The sequence below is a fragment of the Primulina huaijiensis genome, chromosome 18 (assembly GCF_012295235.1).
Source record: "Primulina huaijiensis isolate GDHJ02 chromosome 18, ASM1229523v2, whole genome shotgun sequence".
Classification (NCBI taxonomy): Eukaryota; Viridiplantae; Streptophyta; class Magnoliopsida; order Lamiales; family Gesneriaceae; genus Primulina; species Primulina huaijiensis.
In genome coordinates, this window is record NC_133323.1 from 167,170 (window position 1) to 188,596 (window position 21,427).

Consider the following 21,427-nt stretch of genomic DNA (forward strand, 5'->3'; position numbering starts at 1 on the left):
AACCAAATATATGAACTATATATAGAACTTAATTAAATCGAGATTGAATGTGATAATGGACTCATTTTAATTAATTCACGTGTACTCTAAACTCCAACCTCTTCCTTGATAGTTTTTAACATGTTAATGTAACAGGGGAATTTTTTTTGTAAAAATATTAAAGTATTATTGACTAAATATATGTATATCAGAGAGAGATTCATTTATTTACAATAAAAATGCAGATCATAAAATAACTCATAATGTGATCCTTACCGTTAACGTGTGAATGTTGTTTTCATTCATATTCATATAATCAACTAATCGTTGTTAGTTAGAGGGTATTAATTGATAGAAATTATAAGCTTTTTCAAATAGCTTATTTTTAGACCTTATAAACTCTTAAATTATATTAATTATATGTATCTAATGTATTAATTAGAAAGTATCATATTAAATGTTAAAAATGAAAAATCATGTAAATCTTAAAAACAGATTCTCAAACAAATTTATAACATACAGCTCTGTTTTTGCTCGAATTATATATGATCTTAAAAATTCAATTTTAAAATGTTAACGAAACGTCATATATTAAATTTGCCCTTTAATCTCCATACTATAAAAACATATCTACAATTAAATTGCTTTAATATACCTAGTTCCTCCTTGAATAATTACAAACATAAAAAAATCCAACAACCGTTGATTTTAAAAAATAAAAATAAAAACATACTTACATAAAAATACAAATTAATAGCAAGAGATAATAATAATATTTTTATTTTTATAGTGTTGGGGTTGTTCCTTTTTTTAATAATAATAATAATAATAATAATAATATAAATTTTATTTATTATTAAGAATGATATTATTCTCTTACGTCATATCATTATTTTATGTGATTATATTTTTTATTGTTATTATTAATTTGACTTATACTTATTTATCGTCATAAAAAACTCTGTTTTTTTTTATCAAAGAAGCTAACAATACCTAACGTAAAATATTAAATTTAATAATTATTTGAGAAAGTTGTATTCACTTATTTGACAAGGAGACGAGGAGAGATGAACAACTGGTTATTTAGCCCATTTTGGAAATAACCACAAAAAGGGTGGTTCAGTTGATATCCAGGCTAAATATCACTTTTCTCATTTTCAGTTACTCTATATTCTGTAGTGTAAGATTTAAGCTTTTGTAAGAATCTAAAACGGAGTAAAAAATTTCATGTTCTTGTATCTCATTAATCAAAGCTCCATTTTTTTAACTTCTTTTCTTTCTTTCTTTTTGTGGTTCTCCTCCTTTTTATAATGTTTTTAGTGCTTTACTAGTCTTTATATGCGAACATACCTTTGATGTTGTCTTGCTAGTTTGTATGGCATGCAAGTGAAATTATTTCATGTTCACACATCTTATTAGGCATCTCATAATCGTTATATATTTTTATTTATTTCCTATCTTTATTTGTGGCTCTCCTTGTTTATAATTTTGCTAGTATGTGAGCATGCTTGTGATATGCTGCTATTGTGCTGGTTTGTGTGTTGAGAAAGTGGGGGCTTTTTTGAAGTCAGATTACTGAAAATGGGGATTTTGTGCATAAAATTTTCATTTGATTTTGGCTTATGAAAGTGCTTTAGTGTCCTTTGTCTTGTCTCTGCTTTTCCTGTAGGTTATCATAATTATCTATTCTAATTTAGTGCACCTGTATTGAATCCAACACTGAAGCAGCTTTGAAATATATGTTTTGGGCTACTCGATCATGAAAACTTCTCTGTTCTTTTGCTTAAAGCTTGTTTTATTTGTATCAAATGTGCATTGTGAATTTTTTATATTAAAAGAACTCATTGTTGTTTTTTTTCTTTCTAATATCTGTAAGAATGCCAGAAGCAAATCAGATTATTCACTGAATGATTCAGATGTCAAAGCTGGTGCTGGACATGGGCCACATGCTTTTAAAAGTGTAGAATGTAGTTTTTCTGCAGAGTCTTATCGCTGCTGTCATGAAATAACTGTAAATGTAAGTATTTATTTGCTTTTCTCTACATCTAGTTCCAACTGTGAATCTGCTCTATGGAATTCACCTGGTTGTCGAATTCTTTAACTAGATCAACCATTCCTATGAGCACCCTCCATTCTGCCCCTACCTGGTTTGAAGAGTTCCATTCTCAGCCAAGTCTTGAAATTTTGACTGTTGATTAATCTAACCGTGTAGATTCTGGCATACAACATGTGAAATCTAAAGTTTGTTCCGCTGCTAGCTTTATCCTATAGTTTTTGTACTAGTTTATTTTTATATATTCAGAACAAAAATTAAGGAACTTGTGTTTTTCTGAAACAGTAATTGGAGACAATATGTTTATCTAATGATGTTGGTTTTGCTTTAGGTGGTTAGAATAAGTGGACCTTTAGTTGGATTTTTTAAAACTCAAATGAAATTATTAGCTGGAATTATGAAACTGCCATCAAAGTCTGATTATCATTGATTCACAGTTTGATGTCAAGACTCAGTGATCTTCATTTCATTGTTAGTCAGCTAAAATGTGCACCTCCCATCAGTTATTTTACATGCATCCCCCACTTTGTGAGTATGTGCTCTGTTATTTCTCCTCCACCCCCTTTCTCTCCCTCTCTCTCTCACCGATTGTACTTACTTCACTTGACTAGGGAGATAATGTTCCCCAGCCTTTTATCTCATTTCAAGCAACTGGTTTTCCTTCAGAGATATTGAGGAAGGTATGGATTTAATTTGTACTTTAAAATTTTTTGACAGCTAGAAGTATTCGAAAGGCCAACTGCTGATTCAAACAAATTTTCTGCTCTTTTTAAGTACTATGGGAGATATATAGTGTAGATTAGGAGGTGCAGTTTATGCATGCATACTTTTAGTCGTAGGTGCAATATTTGCTTCAGGAAGAAGCCAATATTGTACACTGTACTGCGTTCTGGTGGTACTTGGCATGTATCTGGACTCTCCATATTGATGGACCAATATTTTGAAGGGCTTTCCAAATTTTCCAAGCTGGGCTGGGACTTCTGTTAGCAGTGACCCAGTCTGCCCTTGGTCAATATGGAAAAGAATGGTTACTCCATTCTGCTTGCTTTTGCAAGCAGTTCATGACTTTATTAGGAGATGAAGCTTCATCTTTCCCTTGTCCTAGAGAAATGAATCAGAAATTTTGAAGCTTAGTGGCTAGTTTTTCTGTTTCATTCTACAGGTTCAAAGTGCAGGCTTCTCTGCTCCTACTCTGATACAGGCGCAGTCATGGCCACTTGCTTTGCAAAATCGAGATATAGTAGCCATTGCCAAGACAGGCTTTGGAAAGACATTGGGTTACTTAATTCCTGGATTTGTTCATCTGAAACGACGCCGGAATAATCCTAGATTAGGTCCAACAGTTTTGGTGCTTTCACCAACAAGAGAGTTGGCTACTCAGATACAAGATGAAGCTGTGAAGTTCGGTAGATCATCTAAAATATCTTGCACAGTATGGTTTGTAATGCTGCTGTTCTGCTTGAATGATTTTTTTTATTAAAATTAAAGTTTCTTGTAGTTTATGCGCAGTTACTTGTCATAAACCTTTGGTATCTTTAACTGGTTTAAATTAAGTAAATCTATTTCTATATCTTCAAATATCTTTTCTATATTGGTTTTCTTTTCTTATGGTGAAACAAGTAGCCATCTTTTTGGGGTTGAATCGGGTCCTTATATTTGTCAACAATAATCTGAAACTGTTTCAGTTCCATTTTGAATCATTAAACAAGTAATCACTTTGTTACTGACATCCTAGACTTTTATGTGAAGTGCTTATATGGAGGTGCGTCTAAAGGTCCACAGCTGAGAGACCTTGACAAAGGTGTTGATATAGTTGTGGCTACTCCTGGCCGCTTAAATGATATTCTGGAAATGAGAAGAGTTGCCCTCCATCAAGTTTCATATTTGGTGTTAGATGAGGCTGACAGAATGCTGGACATGGGGTTTGAACCCCAGATAAGAAAAATTGTCAAGGAAGTGCCTTCTCGAAGGCAAACCTTGATGTACACAGCAACTTGGCCAAAGGAGGTTCAAAGAATTGCTGCTGATTTACTGGTTAACCCTGTTCAGGTTAACATCGGAAATGTTGATGAACTTGTTGCAAACAAGGCTATAACCCAGGTATATACCTGAATATTCTGTCGTTTAAGAAAATCATTACATTTTGATTTCTCTTTGTTTTGATGCACATTTATTGACATTTGTAGTTTCTCTTAATATTGCAGTATGTTGAGGTTTTGTCGCCAATGGATAAGCGTAAGCGCCTGGAACAGATATTGAGGTCTCAAGAACCGGGATCGAAGATAATTATTTTCTGCTCTACCAAAAAAAATGTGTGACCTTCTTACAGGGAACTTGAACCGTCAATTTGGAGCTGCTGCTATTCACGGAGACAAATCTCAAGGTAAGAGGGATCATGTCTTGAGTCTGTTTCGCGATGGAAGTTCTCCTGTCGGTCTGGACATTAAGGACATGTCGGTGGTTGTTATTCCGATCTTGCAGATTTTGTTGCTGGTAGTATTGTAGGTTATCCTTCTGCTATAGATATCAACTATGTTTCTAGGAGAAATGAAAAGTGCTGTCATGTTTAATACTTGATATTTTCTTGTTAGTGCAGGAGGCATGTTTAATTTCATTTACGGGTTTATCATTTGTGATCACCTGCCTCTTGATCTTGAACTTCTATTTGATTTGTCTGTGACTTTACTGGAAACATTTTCTTTAGTAACTTGCTGATTGTATTACAATAATCCACAACCTGCCATCATTCTGTCAGTGTTTGTGAATAATCTGACTCTATGATAGTTTTTCTTCCCAGGGCGGTGATAAATTATGACTTTCCTACTGGAATTGAGGACTTTGTTCACAGGATTGGAAGAACTGGACGGGCAGGTGCCACTGGAGTGGCTTATACCTTTTCTGTGACCAGGACTCAAAGCATGCACCAGAGCTTGTCAAACTCTTGGAAGGAGCAGATCAAAGTGTTCCTCCTGAAGTTCGTGATATGGCTTCTTATGGTGGTGGTGGAGGAATGGGAAGGGGAAGACGATGGAGTTCAGGTCCCGGTGAACATGATACAAGTCATGGTGGTGGACGTCACGATTCTTCATACTGTGGAAGATATGGGGGAAGGGGTGTGTGGGGGATGTCATCATCTCCAGATAGGGTTGGCCGAAATAATGACCATGGACAGCAAAATAGGTATGTTGTCTTGGCTGCTTTTAGTTTATTTGCAGCCTGTTTTGATTTGTGAAACAACTTGCTTGTGTACGTTGATAGGGCTTGTTTTATTTGACTTTGTTTGTATACTCGTAGACATGGTTTTGAATCCTCTAATGTGCAAGATTCAAATGCCACTGGGAGCCTTCCTTACAAGAGCTTTCATGAGAGCATGATGGCTGCTGCAAAGAACAGCAAGGAAAGCCCAAGTCGTGGCAGAAGCCCAAGCAGAAACTCAGGAGGGGGTGAAAACCATGATAGAGCTCGCAGTAGAAGCCGTAGCAGTGAGAGATTTGATGGGGCATCTGCTACTGCCACCCGATTCAGTTACCATGAATCTATGTTGGCAAAGGCTCGATCATCAGTATCTAAGAATGAGCCAACCTCCTGTCATGCTTACACTGATGCCAGGGATTGCAAGATTGATGGTGACCCCCAGAGCCGTAAAGAAAATTCACGCTCTTCACCTGATACTGATCAAGCATTGTTTGGAAACGACAAATCAACCCATGAATCAAATCCCAGTTATAAAGAGCAACGGGAGGAAACTACTCTATCAGCATAAGCAAGCATGGGAAATCAGGAGGACACGAGCATGTTTGGAACGACAGGTTGATGATCGGCTATCTTACATTTTTTGAACTGGTATCAGTAGCTTGCTTGTTTCTGTACATTCCTGCAATGTACATTGTAATTTTGTTTTGCTACTTTTGTGTTGTAACATCTGCTGATGGGTCCGCTCCATTGATATTATCAGCAGAAATCCAGATAATATTGGTAAAACGGAGGGGGGCATTTGGCTAATCAAGTATGCTCTTACGCGGGAAATGTCCGACTGATTGCTAATATTCAATAAATAATATGCGGTAATAAGATATGTATAGTAAATACGACTGTAACATTTGAAATTTAAAATTTTAATATATACTTTTACTATTTCTTTTATTATTTTTATTTTCTATTTAAAATCGCAAGTTACCTGACCCCCACTCTCATCCCAAGGCATAGTTAGAGCCAAACCATGTTATGATCATATTTATTTGTTCAATAATTCTCCCTTTTACTACGTAAATGATAATTATGAGGCCAACAGAATAAATATTTAATTAATAAATAAATTATTATATATAAAATGTATGAATGCTATATAATTCGTTAGTCAAAGCTCAATTTAAGCAATTATAGTTTGAATTACGAATAATAATGAATATACATAAATAGGAATTTATCATCAGTAAATGCATATTTGAGTGCCAACTAATAATTTAAATACTAATTAATTGTGATGGAATAATGTATGATTAGTCAGAAAAGGAATTAAAAAAAAATACATTTGTAAAACAAAAACAATATTACATCTTATGAACTTAAGCTTTTAAACATTTAAAATTGATTTTTTTTCTGTTTAAATTAAATAGCCTTTGGCGAAAAATGTATAGAATTCAAATAACAGAGCTTGTGTGAGAGTTGGATATGATATATCAAGTTTCTTTTTCTTTTTTGTTGAATAAATTAATTTGCGTGTGACAATTAAATTCATCGTCATATAATACCTTGTAATGCATTTGTAACGTACGGAGGAGAGGGGGCTAAAAAGGCAATTAATATATATACTATTTTCTATATATATATATATATATATATAAAAAATACAAGTCACGTCAGATTTCACTCCACACAAGCAATAGTACTTACAGCATAACCTTCCTTCTTTCTCTGTGTCTGATTCTTTGCATGGATGGATTTTGATACACTTGACAGAGAGAACTTTGTTTTGTTTTCAAAACCTTTTGAGGAAACGGATCATGCTGTGGGATTTTCTTCTTCACACTTTTTTGATAATTTGATCGTGGAGGGATCGTCGTATCATCTCCCCAACTTATTCCATTCTCCATTTTACGATCCTTTTGACCCCTTTCAAGCTTCTTCTTTTGCCAAGTTAAATCCAGATAATTATTCTGCTTTGCCCTCGCCCGAAAAATTTGCAGAAGAAACACCAAATGGACACATGCACGGTTCCCAAAGCAGAAGAGCACTACTGGATGCTGCCCCGAAATCTCTGAATCAACCATTAGAAAAGAAGTCGTGTCTGATCCTCGACAATAATAATAATGCAAAACGAAAGAGAGACAATTCAAAGAAGAAGGAGACGGTGCATGCTAGAAGGATAATCGACAAGAAATCCAATATAATTAAAGGACAATGGTCTACTGATGAAGACAGGTACGTACATATTTGATCTGATCATCTTTAATTTGGACATACTGCACGAGTTTAATTTTGAATATATATAAATATATATAAAGGCATGTTTTTGGTTGTAAATTGTAAACAATCCATTTTACTTGTAGCTAGGTTGTTAGAGAAGTTGGTGGAGAAGCATGGAGTACGAAAATGGTCCTCCATTGCACAGATGCTTCCAGGGAGAATCGGAAAGCAATGCAGGGAAAGATGGCACAATCATTTAAAACCCAACATTAAGGTTTTTCCTTACATTTCAACCACCTTCCATTTTCCTATATATCCTTTCTTTCTTAATTCATTCATTTTTCTCGTTACTAGCTAGCTACGTACCTTTTATATATGTTTATACTCCAGCATACATTTCATGTGTTTAATTTATTAGAATGGCCTTGGTAATATATTCAAAAACAGAAAGATCGATGGTCCGATGAAGAAGACAGAATACTGATCGAGGCCCACAGGCAAGTAGGCAACAGATGGGCTGAGATTGCACGAAGCTTGCCAGGAAGAAGTGAAAACACCATTAAAAACCATTGGAATGCCACTAAAAGAAGGCAGCTGTCTTCGTCCCGCAAGAACAACAACTCCACTTCTCCATTGCAGGACTACATAAAGAAGGTGATTTATTCAAGTAATCTAGACATCTCCTCCTCAGGTTCCATCTCTCCATCCAAGAAACCAATAATATCGGCGAATACGGAGGCTGGAAATCTTGAAACACGTGATCAGAGCAGCTTAATCGGGATGCAATTTGAGTTTGATCAGAAGGAGATGGATTTCATGGAGATGCTGGCGATTGAGTATATTTGACTTCGATGGTTTATATCTCAAAATATATATTTAATTTGGGTTTTAATCTATGACTTAAGGGTCTTGAGAGTATGATAATCATGCATACATTTTGGTTTGATTTAAATTCCATTCGGACGTTTTTGTTATTATATATATAAAATTACCACTAATATTGTTTATTAATTAGTTAATAAATTCATGAGCTATAACATTACTATTGAGGGTGAATCCGGTATATATATATATTAAAAATAATACATACAAAATATTTGAGATACACAGCACGAAGGGTCCATTACGTTATATATATATATATATTAAAAATAATACATACAAAATATTTGAGATACGCGGCACGAAGGGTCCATTACGTTATATATATATATATATATATTAAAAATCATACATACAAAATATTTGAGATACGCAGCACGAAGGGTCCATTACGTTACGGGCATGTAAAATAAAATCATAAATAATTGTACTTCTCTCAAGAAATTCATGAAGTTTATAACTTTTTAGAAAGACAGAAAATAATGAATTACCTAGCTAGCTAATTCATTCATAAGGGTCGTATTCAATCTACGAAAATAAATTATTTTTATACATTTTAAAAATATTAATTATATAGAATTTTCAAAAAAAAAAAAATTATTTAATTTAAATAAAAAAAAGAAGAAGAAGAAGAAGAAGATCGTGGAGATTCTGGCAGCTACTACAGACCCACCCACGTGTGATGAACAAATTAGGCCCTCTCATCTCTAATCATTAATTTCCGAGTTTTTTGCTCATTGTTTGTTGTTAAATTAACTGGTGAGGAATATCGATCGGGGGGTTGTGACAGAATGCAGTTGCTGGCCGACGGTGATCCTACCTCCCTGAGTTATTGGTTGACATGGAGAGTATTGCTCTGTGTCATATGCGTCTTGGCATCAATTCTTGTCGGATCATATCTAATATGGAAATATGAAGGAGACGGGACAAGCAATGAGGAGGGCTGCTATAATCTATCGTGGATCCCTTGTCTGAAACAAATTCACCCAATCTTTTTAATGTCCTTCCGGATCATCTCATTCTGTCTGCTTTTGGTTGCTCTCAGTTGTGATGTTGCTGTACATGGATTTGAATTGTTTTACTACTACACTCAGTGAGTCACTTTGACAATACTTTTATATGCACATAAAGTGGTGAATATTCTATAGATTGATAACTAAGTCCTTTTTAATTCTACTTTTATCTTTCCCCCCCAGGTGGACTCTCTCTTTATGTGTCATCTATTTTGGGGTATGATTTGCCATGCTGTTGATTCTGTTACTGTCAAAATTCTTTTACCTTGTTGTGTCTTATATTCTCTTGCAGTTTGGATCATTTCTTTCGATTCATGGATGTTTCCACTATCCCAAAATAAATAACCACGGTAAGTGCCATGTGCCCGAGGATATGGAGAAAGGGTTGTATGCACCTCTGTCACAAGGAGCGGTCGACAGTGGAGTAAAATTATCTGAAAGATTAAACCACCCAGGAAAATCCCATGTTCTGCTGACTTCTGAATTTTGGGGTTATCTTTTTCAAGTCTTGTTTCAGGCATGCCTTCTAAATGTTGCTTTTTGAATACGATATGGCTGCGATTAACTGATCTGTTCGTTGACTAGGCTCTGAAATCCAAACTTGTTTATGGTCTTTTGGATTTTGTTCTTTGCTTTTCTTTCGTTACATTGTCTCCCATGAAAACCTACTTTGTGGTACTAGTAATTCATTACACATGGGAGGTCTCAAACCCAAAAAACTTAAGGCAACGTCTTAAAAGTTCTATTTCCAAAATGACCTTCAACCATGTTTGGGAAAAAACAAACAAATAAAGTTTAAAAAGCGAAATGGTTATATTTCAAAATTTTGGTCCATCTAAGTCATTATTTATTTAAAATCTTTCCTTGAAAGTGTGGTACATATGCATGCTTTATAGTTGTCTGTTTATTCAAACACCTTCTACAAGTGAGCTGGCCATTTTGAATATCTGTTCTTCACTTTTGGTTGTCAATCTGAAATAGTGTCATCTCTTAATTTAGGTATGCAATGGTTATCATGTAATTGAAATTCATAACCCAAAGCCAACATTCAATTTTCTTGGTTATATTTTTTTGGCTCGTTAAGTTGATCTGATCATGCTTACCCATGAACAGATAACAGCAGGAGCGGTAACACTAACAGATGTTGTTTACTGGTGCGTGATTGTCCCATTTCTGTCAATCAGAGATTATGAGATGAGCTTAGTAAGTAATTACGTAACAAACAAAATAAATCCACTGTGCTTCTGCTCTTTAGCGATCTATCAATGCCATACTTGCCATCATATCTTGCTTTATGATCACTTCTGACTTGACATAATAATAGAAAATAGAAATTGAACCTCAATTATGTAAACCTAGTGTACCTGATTGATTTCATTGACAAAAGAAAAAAAAGGCGGCAAGTCTGGTTGGATGTGATTTACAACTGGCCCTTTCTACTCTTCTTAGAAACTGTATGCTCATTGCCCTGTTTCCTAAATACGATCAAATCTTTTTAACCATCGTGTTCTGAAATCTTGAACAAATCTTTTGTTCTGCAACATTGCCTCTATTTGCAATGTGCGTCGGATGCACGGACGACAAAGATTTTTCGAATGGATATTGCGAGGGGGTGTTTGTTTTAAATTGCTTTCCAAAATTGATGGACTTTTCTAGAATTATTTGAAATTATGCCATTTGCATATCATAGTTAGTCACTATAGTCAATTTGTGCATACATTCTGCATAATTTACAGCTAACTCCAATCTCCCAGTATTTCCACATTGTTTCTTGAAGTTGCATATTTTCCATCCTTGTATACTTTACCTTTTGAAAACAAGTATCTCTCTGCCCTACTCTGTTTCTTTTAGATGAACATTTTCTTCTTTGTGTACTAATCTTTTGATTATAACTACTCTCTATCCTAGTGTCAGAATCCTGGCTAATTCGGGGTTCAGGGTTCTAAGATGCTGATGTAATTATACATTTGCAGGATGCCAATCTTTCGTCTGAAACGCCAAAACATATACTCTTCATGCATCTCCTCTGCTTATTTTTTGACGTTGTTAATGTTGCCTCTCTTATACATTCATTTGTTTTATTAGTTGACAGTTTTAGTACATTCACTTGGCGCTGTCTTGCTTCTTGGTGACACAGCTATAAATAGTCTGGTGAGCTGCTATCGTATTTCCTGTATTATTTTTGTCGATTTCACTCAGCATTTGATCTTGAGATATTTCTTCCAGAGATTTCCATGGTTCCGAATTTCCTACTTCTTCTGGTGGACGGGTATCTATGTTATTTTCCAGTGGATCATTCATGCCTTTGTGTCAATTTGGTAACTGAAGTTTATCTAGCGTTTATTCATAGGAGAAAGATATGTATTTCATTGTCTCACCAGCAATAGTTGTATGTTTTAGGTGGCCATATCCATTTCTTGACTTGTCAAAACCTCTAGCTCCATTGTGGTAAGTTCGTTTTTTCCTATCATCTTTATTGAAACGTATTTTCCAATTTGCAAGGAAATTTAGACTGTAGCAGGTACGCACACTGAGAAATGAAAATGAAACAAAAGTAGAACTTTTATGGATGATATTCGTTACATTACAAAAGAAGTATTTTCCTTTATTTAATTGGGCAGGTACTTGTTGGTGGCACTAATGCACCTACCATGCTATGGAATATTTATACTAATTGTGAAAATGAAACACTTGATCATGTCCAAATTGTTCCCTACTTGTTATCAATGCTCCCATAATACCGCTTTACAACAGTGAAGACGGATTGGACAGAAAATTGTCATGAAGATTCGTGCAAGCTTCATTCATTCACGAGGAAGTTCAACTGTTTTGGTCGTCCAACAACTTCCAAGCTTTACTTGATGTGATGTACGTTGTTCTCAGTATGGATTGACTTAAAATTGAATGAAGATCAGCTTTATGCTTCTTAATGCTCTGTTATATCTCGCACTCTAAAATTTTCTCTTCAAAAAGAGGTGATTTATCTGTCATTTGCCTTCGGTTGCATGTGCTATTTACGAGTGTATATTATTTTTTGCCCTCTTCGTATTTCTCTTCAATTGCATGTGCTATTTACTAGTGTATATTTATTGATCGCAATTTGTTTAATAGGATATTGAAATAAACCAATAGCGTTGGTGTTTTTTTTCTGAATTCTTGATTTTGATGTAAAAGCCCTTTCGATTTATATAAATACATAACGTGGTAAAAGACAAGACTTGAAATTTTTATTCTTAACTGGTTCAAATTTACATTATCTAAGCATCAACTGTCCACAACCCACGCAATCAAGTTCACTGTAAAACTAACTTGGTTTGATTCTTTTTTCGCTATATAACATCAGGATTCGTCACGCTTTGGTTCGAGGACTACAGGAACCTTTTCCAGGTGATCACCACGTAGCAGCACTTCAATAGGCACCTAAGCAACCAAAAATCAAATCATAAGAGCCCGATACGATTTCTTTCTTTCCTTGTCGGAAATGATCATGGCGATTTCATATTTCTCAAAAATTAAGTCTTTGGGCAAACTTGAAGATTTTTTGGATTATATTGGATGGTGTGTTTCATGGATTTGACGGCCAGTTGCAGCCGAATTGATTTCCCTCCGAAGACCTCCATAAAAAAAAAATAAATAAAAGGACAAGAAGATGTTATGTTATCTAGCATTATCAAACACCATACAACACTATTCTTCACTAAGAACTGAAAATTTTCACATCTTGGTAGAAACAATAATAAAAGCTCAGAAAGTATTGGGATTAATATCATACGGCAACTAATTATAAAAATACGGTGATGATATGTGAGACAAAGGGAACAAGGGGCGATGACCTCCATGGTGACTAATTTTGAGGAGCAATAATTAATTTTGATGGAAGAGTGATCAACATGTCGTTTGGGTTGTTATATGGTTAAAAATATTTGAGTTGTTTTGTTACTATTATAGTTTTGGGTAATCACATGTGATATTCTGACAATAAAAAAACTACATACGACACATTATCATTGCCTTAACATGAAACCATAATCGGAGAAACAAAAAGAAAGGAAATGACGAATGCGCTTACAGGATTTCCAATTGCATATATTTTTTGACCAACAAGTAGGTCGGCAGACAAACCAATAGGTATTGGTCTCAACTCGGCTTTTGGAGCATGAATACGCAGAACTGTAACATCTTTGTCCTGATCAAACCCAATAACTTTAGCATCGTAACTGGTCTGGTCTGCACGAGTGACCCTGAACCCAACAAGGACGGAAATTATCACAGGATTTAGTGAAAAGGTCGCTCCCGTAATACAGAAAACAAATATTGAAGGTACTTGAGATCTGAAGCACATGATTACTTGTGACAATGTGGCCCAGCTTATCCCATACAAATCCTGAACCCGATCCAACACGTCCAATGTAGACGCATCCTGCCTAAAACAAAGCATGTCAAACCAGAAGAGAGAGAGAAGGCAAATAAATAAATTAAAAAAAAAAAAAAAAAAAAAAAAAAAAAAAAAAAAAAAAAAAAAAAAAAAATAAAAAAAAAAAAAAAAAAGCACCTGACAGCGAGAGACAACAGAGGGAGTGTTCTCTTGAAAAAGACGGACTGTAGCGACCTCATCGGACTGCAATTTCCTTAGCGTGCTCACCACAAAAGCCGAAGCAGAATCAACATCAGTCACGAAAACCGAAACCGATAAAGCAACCGACGCGCAGAGCACGAATAACGAATCCACGAGCTTCTTCAAGCTTCTGTTGTCCGGAATTAGAGGTGGTGCGACCAGATTTCGACGATTTTGAGGAGCTGAGATGGATAACTTGGGGATTGAAGAGACCGGTGTCGAATGGCGTCGCAAAATCTACGGGACAGTTTTCTGATTTGGAATTCAGAATAATGCAAAAGATCCAACAAATTTTGTATTTTGAAGCTTGCCCCTTATTTCTTTTTATAAATATATATAATATTATTTTAATTATCGATATTTTCTTATTGAGATCTAAAACATGTCCACTTTTCCCTAATAACCATAATTATCTCAAATAAAATCAATTTATTAACATCTCATCATTATAATATTATTTCGGAATTTTCAAATAACAATGTTTCCGCAATTTGTATTCGAAAAATGTTCCAAATCCATCTTCTAAATGAAAGGAAAGACATCAAGATCCTCCTGCCAATACCTGAAACTAACCGTATCGGGGCAAACCGTGATTTTGGAAAAAAAAAAGAATGTATCAAGCAGCATTTCTTCCGGCCCTTACACTCCACTCCAGTTGATCTCCCCCGGTTATGCGAGGGCAAATTAGTATTGTAAACAGAAGAAACGAGGATATCCAAAAAAGCAAAAAGTTCTTCCATCTTTGTAGAACTTGATCGATGCCAACATAACAAAATCAAAATTACCCAAGATTTACAAAATTTTATTCAAGGGTCTCAATTCCTTGGGTATGCCATCAAAATTTCCAGAATTCACGTCAGATTGGAGCATCGGTCTTTCACCAATTTTCCAGTGGATGCCCTCTGCTAAATGCTCTTTGTTTGGGGTCAGCATCACGAAATTGGGATCTGCCCTTTGATAACTAAGTATGATAAAAAGATAGAAGCAAATCAGAATTGAGCAGCAGTAAACGAAACCAACGAAATCAGAGAGACTACGATGGAACCTTGCTTCTCTAATGTTGTCGACACGTATACCCAATCCAAATGATGTCTCCCTCTTTGTGCGATCTCTAACAGCTGCGAACCAAAAGTTGCTATTATTCAAAAGAATGCCATAACACCGTCTTTTTTTTATTCTACAGACTAATTGCATATACTTAATGTCCTACAAACAAGGGAGGATGTTTTCCTACGATCTTGGGGGAAATCGTCGTCTTTATTTTGAAAGCAAGCAAGGTTTAGTTCTATTTTTACTTTTTCCACCATGAGATTCTTATGATTAAGAAATTCAGGGTTAACAAATTAGTGATTTTCCAATGCAGCATGCCAAAAGAGACCAAAATTATGTTCTGTTTAGGCCTTCAGAGTTTTATATATAAGTAGTACATATGACAGAATAACACAGTGAGGTAATTGTATGTGTGCTGTATTGGTGAAATCAACGTGCCAGCTTAGTCATTACCAAGACATGTACAGATTGCATAGTAGGCTAGAGACATCACTCTAGCAGACCATAGAAAGTAAATAAACATCAAAATGAAATTAAAAAATATGGGAAATAAAACTCCAGGTAACTAGAGTACTAGACAGGAAAACACAAATGATACCTGACAAGCTAAAAGTGAAGGAAGGTTTCCACCATGATTTGAAAGCTAAAGCAATGGACGAGCTAAGAGGCCCTGCCTTTCCCTAAAGAAGCCGCATGGTAACTGTTACTTTTTTTACTAGAAAATTTTACGGATATTAAAGAACAAACTAAAGGTTTTTTTTTTTTTATAAGAAACAAACAAACTAAAGGTTGATGTTCCAAGTAAGTGTATTGCCTTGAGTAAGAAGTTTTTATTGGCTTGCCAAGATGCGGCAACTTGAAAAGTTGAATCTTGAATGTTGTTAGTAGCCTTGACATCATCAACCCTTCATAAAGAAGAATTAAATGTAATCAAAATCCTCTCAAACAAAAACCGACTCAATTTGTCCAACAAATGGATGGAATTACCGCGTTTGTAACTCAAAACCGAAGTCGATGTAATTTGTGATTCCAACGATCTCATTTTCTTCAAGTGGATTTTTTATCTGTATCAAAGGAGAAGTAGATTATTGACTTATTGTCAATTATATGTTTAGCATGGAACATCCCATAGCAGCAATTGGTTGGCTAACATGAAATTCATAAAATTTCAAATATTAGGATTGTGTACGAAATCTTCATTTAAGATCGAAAACACAATTATCAAATGATGGTCTGAGACTCTGAATAATGTGCTTTTGCATTTAATCAAAGATACCACTCGATCAAATTCACCAAATGATTACATTGTGCAGTATGCATTATTTATACATTTTTATTCAGATGCCTCAGCAATGGTTCAAATCCAATATCAGCAAAAAAAAACCAACTATATCGTCTAACCGATTTGTAGCATATTGTTCAGGATGATGTGAGTAATTACAAGCACATCACTTTCATCATTAATACTTTTCTGCCATAGCAAGGAAAGACAAAGAAAATGAAACATACACACACAGAGAGAGAATGCAAGAGAGGGGAAAGATACCCGTCTCTGAACCACCACATGCTGATAGAAAGAAGCGATGAACTGCAGTACATAAGTAATAAGAAGTTAATTCAAGTCAACACCAAGGAAAGAAAAATAACGCACATGAATCACATCAGGAGGGAAGCTGTTTCCTGATTGACAACGGTCAAACTTTATTTATTCTCACAGGTGCATGTTTTTTGTACGTTCAATAATCTTCATTCATAGGAAGACCTTTCATCCTCCTCTACTGATAAATCCAGATTTTTATGACTAATGGTTATCAGATAATATCATAATAAGTATAAACCTTGAGAGGCATGCAATGGCTAAAATTAGAACCCCTGCTACAGACTTTATAGGTTCTAGCATGTTCACCACTGAATAAGGCCAAGACACGTGACAATGCATAAATTCAAGATCTGACATATATATGCCATCTTAGCTTTATTCTATCCACTTTTTTGATAAGATATGTGGTTTGAGTCCATGCTTTAGAATTCTTCTTCATGGAATATATGAGCATAATTTATAATACAATTTCCCACATCTTTCAAAATTATCTAAAAAGCTTGCTCTGCCAGCTAACAATATCGGAAGTTGACACTTAGGGAAAAAAAATTCTAGTCAACGAACGAGTAACAAAATAAATGGACTGAAAACTCAAGAACCTGTGAATTTTTTGCAAGTTCAAGTCCAAAATTGAAGGATGGGCTCAATGGACTGCCTGATCCCAATCCATAACCAATTGCACAGCTCCAGTTTTCTAAGTTTTTGAGTCTTGCTCCATCTTTGCTTCCAACTAAAGACAACATTGTATTGTATAAAATAAATGCCATAATATTTTCCGTCATTATTTGAATGAAGTGCAAAAGAACATGAATAATACGGTTTAACTCCACAAAGTTACACAATTGTTCTTTATTTATTTAAAGGAATATAAGCTGAGAGAATCAAAATCAGATAAGGGTGTAATAAACAACAAGCCCTACGAATACAGCACATTTAATAAAGCAATGAAAATCAAATAACAATTAAAAAGAAAAAAGAAGAAGCTTAATGCAGTGCAGAAAAATAACCACATGTTAACAATCAAAGTAATTCTGGACAATTCTGAACCATGAGAGTAACAACTCACAAAGATGACTTGATAATACTTATGATTTTCTTCGCAGACCTCCAAAAAAAACAACATGAATCTAAAGATCACTTTAACATCCTCTGAAAGTCGTTGAACTTTTTTCGACAGCTCACATATCAAGGAAAACTGAGAAACAACAAACAAAATCTTTAAGCATTCGACGAAGAAGAAAGTGTGGCAAAATCAGTAGCCAAGTAAAGATGTCCTATGTTGCTTCAAAATGATTGAAATGAGGTCCTTAAAGGAGACGATATTAGAACAATAGGCTAGTATATTACTACTTATTTTAAATAAATGCAGGTGAAAAAAGACAACAATGTCCTCACCCAAAACACTTACATTTAGGTTCATATTGAATGCCGGCAGTTAATCTTCCCATCTTGCTAACCAACCATGCGTTTTTTGGAAGTTCATCTCCCGCTGTAGTGGAAATAAATAAAATCATAATTCCTGCTCATGCAAACTATGATTTGTGCATGTATTTGCCATCACAATCAGCTTATCATGATAATCTTACAACCTAAGCTTTTGTTTAAATTGAGATGCTATGAAATTTGCAGCTTTACAAGTTACCATTGAACATGAAATCCTGCTATGTCCAAGCATAAAAAATTTGATCAACTGTGTAATGCCGATGACATACAAGTGAAAGGAATTACTGTAGCTCCAAATGAAAGATTTGAAGAGCCATATCTCAAGCCCATAACACCATAATCTTCAGAAGACACTCTGCAAGATAAAAAAATGTAACAAACAAACTGCATGAGGCTGGGTAAACCAACTTAGTTCATGGCGGTCAAGACTATAATCACATAAGCAGAAGTGACCTTTGTTTCAAAAGCAGTGGGAAAATGCCAAATGCTCCAAACCCAAATTTGGGGTAGTATGCACAGGATCTCATCAGCAAAATCCTACGTGGCGAGCATATATAAAAATATGAAGACATGTACCACTGTTTACAGATAATAAAGGTGCATGATGTTGTTGGAGTTCTTACGGTTCAGTGTTTGATACAAAAAGGTCAATAAATGTGTGAGGATCATCAACATCACTGCAAATAATCGATGACATTTGTTTAAATAGCATTCAGACATAACTTTAATTGTAAAAAAACTGAACTGTGTGAAATCAAATGGCTATTGAAACCTTTGCCAGCGAAATTGTGCATTCCCGACAATTTTTTCCTCAGGTTTGTGATCAACAGGACCAGCAACCTACACGGGCTAAGGATCAATGACATCTCATAATGTCAATGTCATTTGATTTATATACATGTAACATGATCAGCTAATCCTCCCACAGTGCGATAATCCTCCTAAAGAAATGAAAGATAACACACAACGAAAAAATGACTGGTGCGTCAACTACTTCAATTGTCTCATACAAAGAATTGCTACACCCAGTATTCGAAAGAAGGTAGCTGGTGACACATTTGAGATCAGAGCTACAGGTCATTGCTTTACTCGAAGAGTCTTGAAAAACAGATACTCATAAATGATTTGGTTACTTTAAGTTTTAAAAGTTCAAGCTCTGTAATATTTAGCTAATGTTTGCAGTGATGGCTGTCAAATATTGAGCCTTTCAGAGCCCTCGAAATTGTCTAGTACTACAACTGCTATACACCAAAAGCTAAAGACTGTGTCCCAAAATTTGGTGCTACACTAGGTCAGACGTGAACGTGAATGTGATAAGTTAAAGAGTATGAAGTGATATGCTATGATGTATATCATTAGAAGGATACAGTGGCAATCAAGTCAACATGAGGATCATCAATCGGTTTGAGCATGATCCTGGCGCTAAAATGTTTTGCTTCTTCAAAGTAATCCTCGAAAAGGCATCTCAAAGCCAGCTTCCCAAACAACAAGTTGTAGGATGATTCCAGCATTCTGCATCACGTTATATATAACTTGTAACCAAATATCCTTCTTCAAAGGTTTTTTTAAAAAAAAACATATTTTGGACCTGGTACGGGCAGCGAGAGGAGGGAAATCGAAGAGTGGAGGAACCAGCACCATTGGAGGGGGAGGAGGAGGAGGCTCTATGACATCGGACCACCAGTTCCCCATGTCCTTTTCGGTTATGAGATAGAAGACGAAAAACTATGCAACCGAGGATTGGAGTGTGAAGAGAGAGGAGAATGGTGGGTTAGTTATTTCGGAGCGAATTTTCTGAGCCCTCGCGGTGACCGTTTCCCACTTCATAAAACGACGACGTGGCGGGTTTTGGGCCTACACCACACTGATACACAGGCCCTTTAGAAAGGTTAGGAGTAATAGAATTCTTTGCTTCTCTCTTTTACTTGTTTGTTTTTTAATTCAAGGATATAAATCAATTTGAAATCAGACTCAACTTTTAAAGCTAAATAATAATCTACATTGATCGAATTTTTCTGACACTGTAATTTCTCAATAAAATTAGTTTTTTAAGTTCGAATAATTCAAAAATACACGAGTCAAGTTATAATATAGTGTACAAAATACGAGTATCGTTCCCGCAGAGATATAGTGTACAAAATACAAGTCGTGATTTTCACGGAATTCCCTAATCTATCAATATAATTTGTCGAGCTATATTAATCTAGTTAACAAAATGCAATAATCAAGTGTCATTGTGTTATTTAACAATTGTAATTGTATTAATAAACATTATAATCTTCTAGCTTTCAAATTTTGGTCTATAACTATCAACATTTATCTAACCTCATATGTTTATGCAAGTTGTAGATCCATGAATTATGTTATTCTGTTATGTTAAAAAATCTTTTATCGGTCTCGATTATAACATATAAAATCACTTCGAAGTTGATCATGCTCTAAAGATACAATAAACACAATATCATAATCAAGAGTGATCAAGAATAAAATTCAATCTCAAAAAAGAAATCAAAACATTAATGTTTGGGGGTATGATCTCCTAAATCCTAACTACAATAAGATAAAAGAAGAAAACACTCGTTTATATTCTTGCTCTTCACTTGAATTTTTCACGTGGTCTACATTCGTTTTTCTCTTTGCACGACGGCTATGTATTTTCATCAATCTGACCAATAATATCAAATTCTAGTGTTACTCCTAAGTAATGCATCCAAAAATATATCAAATTAGAAACAAAATAATCCAACAAATCTTTCTATATCAAGTCGCAATAGGGCAATTGAAAGTAACCGCCCTAGAGCGACTTCCACTGTCTGCATCCTCGGAGATTCATTCGAGCGCGCTAGGGAGGTAATAAATTACTATCCTAGCACGAAGTTTATTGCTCCGGCTTTTCACTTTTCATGCCTTCGTGATGGGGCGGTCGAAAATACCGACCCTAACACAGCTTCTTCTATACAACTTCTTCAATTCTATCTTAATTTCATCTTTTACGGCCCTTTTTCTACAAATCAATTAAATGATGTTTTGGGCGACCTATAAGAATAAATTATGACTAAAACAAATGAAACATGGACTCAAGACAATAAACTAATCCAAAAATAAACTAAAAACAACACAATAAAATATGCAAAAACAACACCTATCAACCTCTCCATACTAACCTTTTGATCGTCCTCGAGTAAAATAGTTTACAAGGTAAAACAAAACAACAAAAACTAAAATAAAAACTAGTTCAATGGCGATCTACTTTTTCCATAAGTTATTTTTTACAAGAAATATTTTTCTTTCACAAGTGTAATTTTTCACATATGTACTCCTCTATAACATGAATGTTTGGCTTTTGGTTTCATTTTTCTAAGGGTACAAATTTGAGCCTTGATGGA

The 21,427-nt window shown here is 34.9% G+C and overlaps 3 protein-coding genes and 1 pseudogene across 3 annotated transcripts; 2 read left to right on the forward strand and 2 right to left on the reverse strand.

The window, feature by feature from the left end:
* Positions 1 to 1,099: 1,099 nt before the first annotated feature.
* LOC140965178 (ATP-dependent RNA helicase-like protein DB10) lies at positions 1,100 to 6,014 on the forward strand (annotated as a pseudogene).
* A 2,957-nt stretch (positions 6,015 to 8,971) lies between these two features.
* LOC140964028 (uncharacterized) lies at positions 8,972 to 12,323 on the forward strand. The gene is made up of 8 exons (XM_073423512.1): positions 8,972 to 9,413; positions 9,517 to 9,550; positions 9,626 to 9,850; positions 10,447 to 10,536; positions 11,419 to 11,484; positions 11,560 to 11,651; positions 11,734 to 11,781; positions 11,955 to 12,323. Exons 1-8 carry the CDS (start codon positions 9,112 to 9,114, stop codon positions 12,088 to 12,090), a joined length of 993 nt encoding a protein of 330 aa, XP_073279613.1. The 5' UTR covers positions 8,972 to 9,111; the 3' UTR covers positions 12,091 to 12,323.
* On the reverse strand, positions 11,954 to 13,801 carry LOC140964029 (protease Do-like 1, chloroplastic). The gene is made up of 2 exons (XM_073423513.1): positions 13,403 to 13,801; positions 11,954 to 12,753 (listed from the first exon to the last, which is right to left on the reverse strand). The coding sequence occupies exons 1-2, from the start codon at positions 13,769 to 13,771 to the stop codon at positions 12,673 to 12,675; spliced, it is 450 nt and encodes a 149-aa protein (XP_073279614.1). The 5' UTR covers positions 13,772 to 13,801; the 3' UTR covers positions 11,954 to 12,672.
* An 868-nt stretch (positions 13,802 to 14,669) lies between these two features.
* LOC140964027 (uncharacterized) lies at positions 14,670 to 19,861 on the reverse strand. The gene is made up of 14 exons (XM_073423510.1): positions 19,630 to 19,861; positions 19,409 to 19,553; positions 18,814 to 18,881; positions 18,665 to 18,718; positions 18,495 to 18,578; positions 18,311 to 18,396; positions 18,007 to 18,087; positions 17,198 to 17,328; positions 16,545 to 16,586; positions 15,986 to 16,062; positions 15,813 to 15,903; positions 15,597 to 15,678; positions 14,994 to 15,066; positions 14,670 to 14,909 (listed from the first exon to the last, which is right to left on the reverse strand). The coding sequence occupies exons 1-14, from the start codon at positions 19,731 to 19,733 to the stop codon at positions 14,741 to 14,743; spliced, it is 1,287 nt and encodes a 428-aa protein (XP_073279611.1). The 5' UTR covers positions 19,734 to 19,861; the 3' UTR covers positions 14,670 to 14,740.
* Between the last annotated feature and the right edge of the window lie 1,566 nt (positions 19,862 to 21,427).

Bases quoted from the DNA above. Each gene is read 5' to 3' on its own strand.
- LOC140964027 (XM_073423510.1), bottom strand. From the start codon at position 19,733: ATGGGGAACTGGTGGTCCGATGTCATAGAGCCTCCTCCTCCTCCCCCT. The intron at 15,679-15,812 runs GCAATACACTTA...CGGCTTCTTTAG, and splicing joins ATAAAAACTTCTTACTCAAG to GGAAAGGCAGGGCCTCTTAG. The intron at 15,067-15,596 runs GTATCATTTGTG...TTTGGTTCGCAG, and splicing joins CTTCACTTTTAGCTTGTCAG to CTGTTAGAGATCGCACAAAG.
- LOC140964029 (XM_073423513.1), bottom strand. From the start codon at position 13,771: ATGCTTTGTTTTAGGCAGGATGCGTCTACATTGGACGTGTTGGATCGG. The intron at 12,754-13,402 runs GTAAGCGCATTC...TTGGTTGCTTAG, and splicing joins TATATGCAATTGGAAATCCT to GTGCCTATTGAAGTGCTGCT.
- LOC140964028 (XM_073423512.1), top strand. From the start codon at position 9,112: ATGCAGTTGCTGGCCGACGGTGATCCTACCTCCCTGAGTTATTGGTTG. The intron at 9,851-10,446 runs GCATGCCTTCTA...ACCCATGAACAG, and splicing joins TTTTTCAAGTCTTGTTTCAG to ATAACAGCAGGAGCGGTAAC. The intron at 10,537-11,418 runs GTAAGTAATTAC...TTGTTTTATTAG, and splicing joins GAGATTATGAGATGAGCTTA to TTGACAGTTTTAGTACATTC.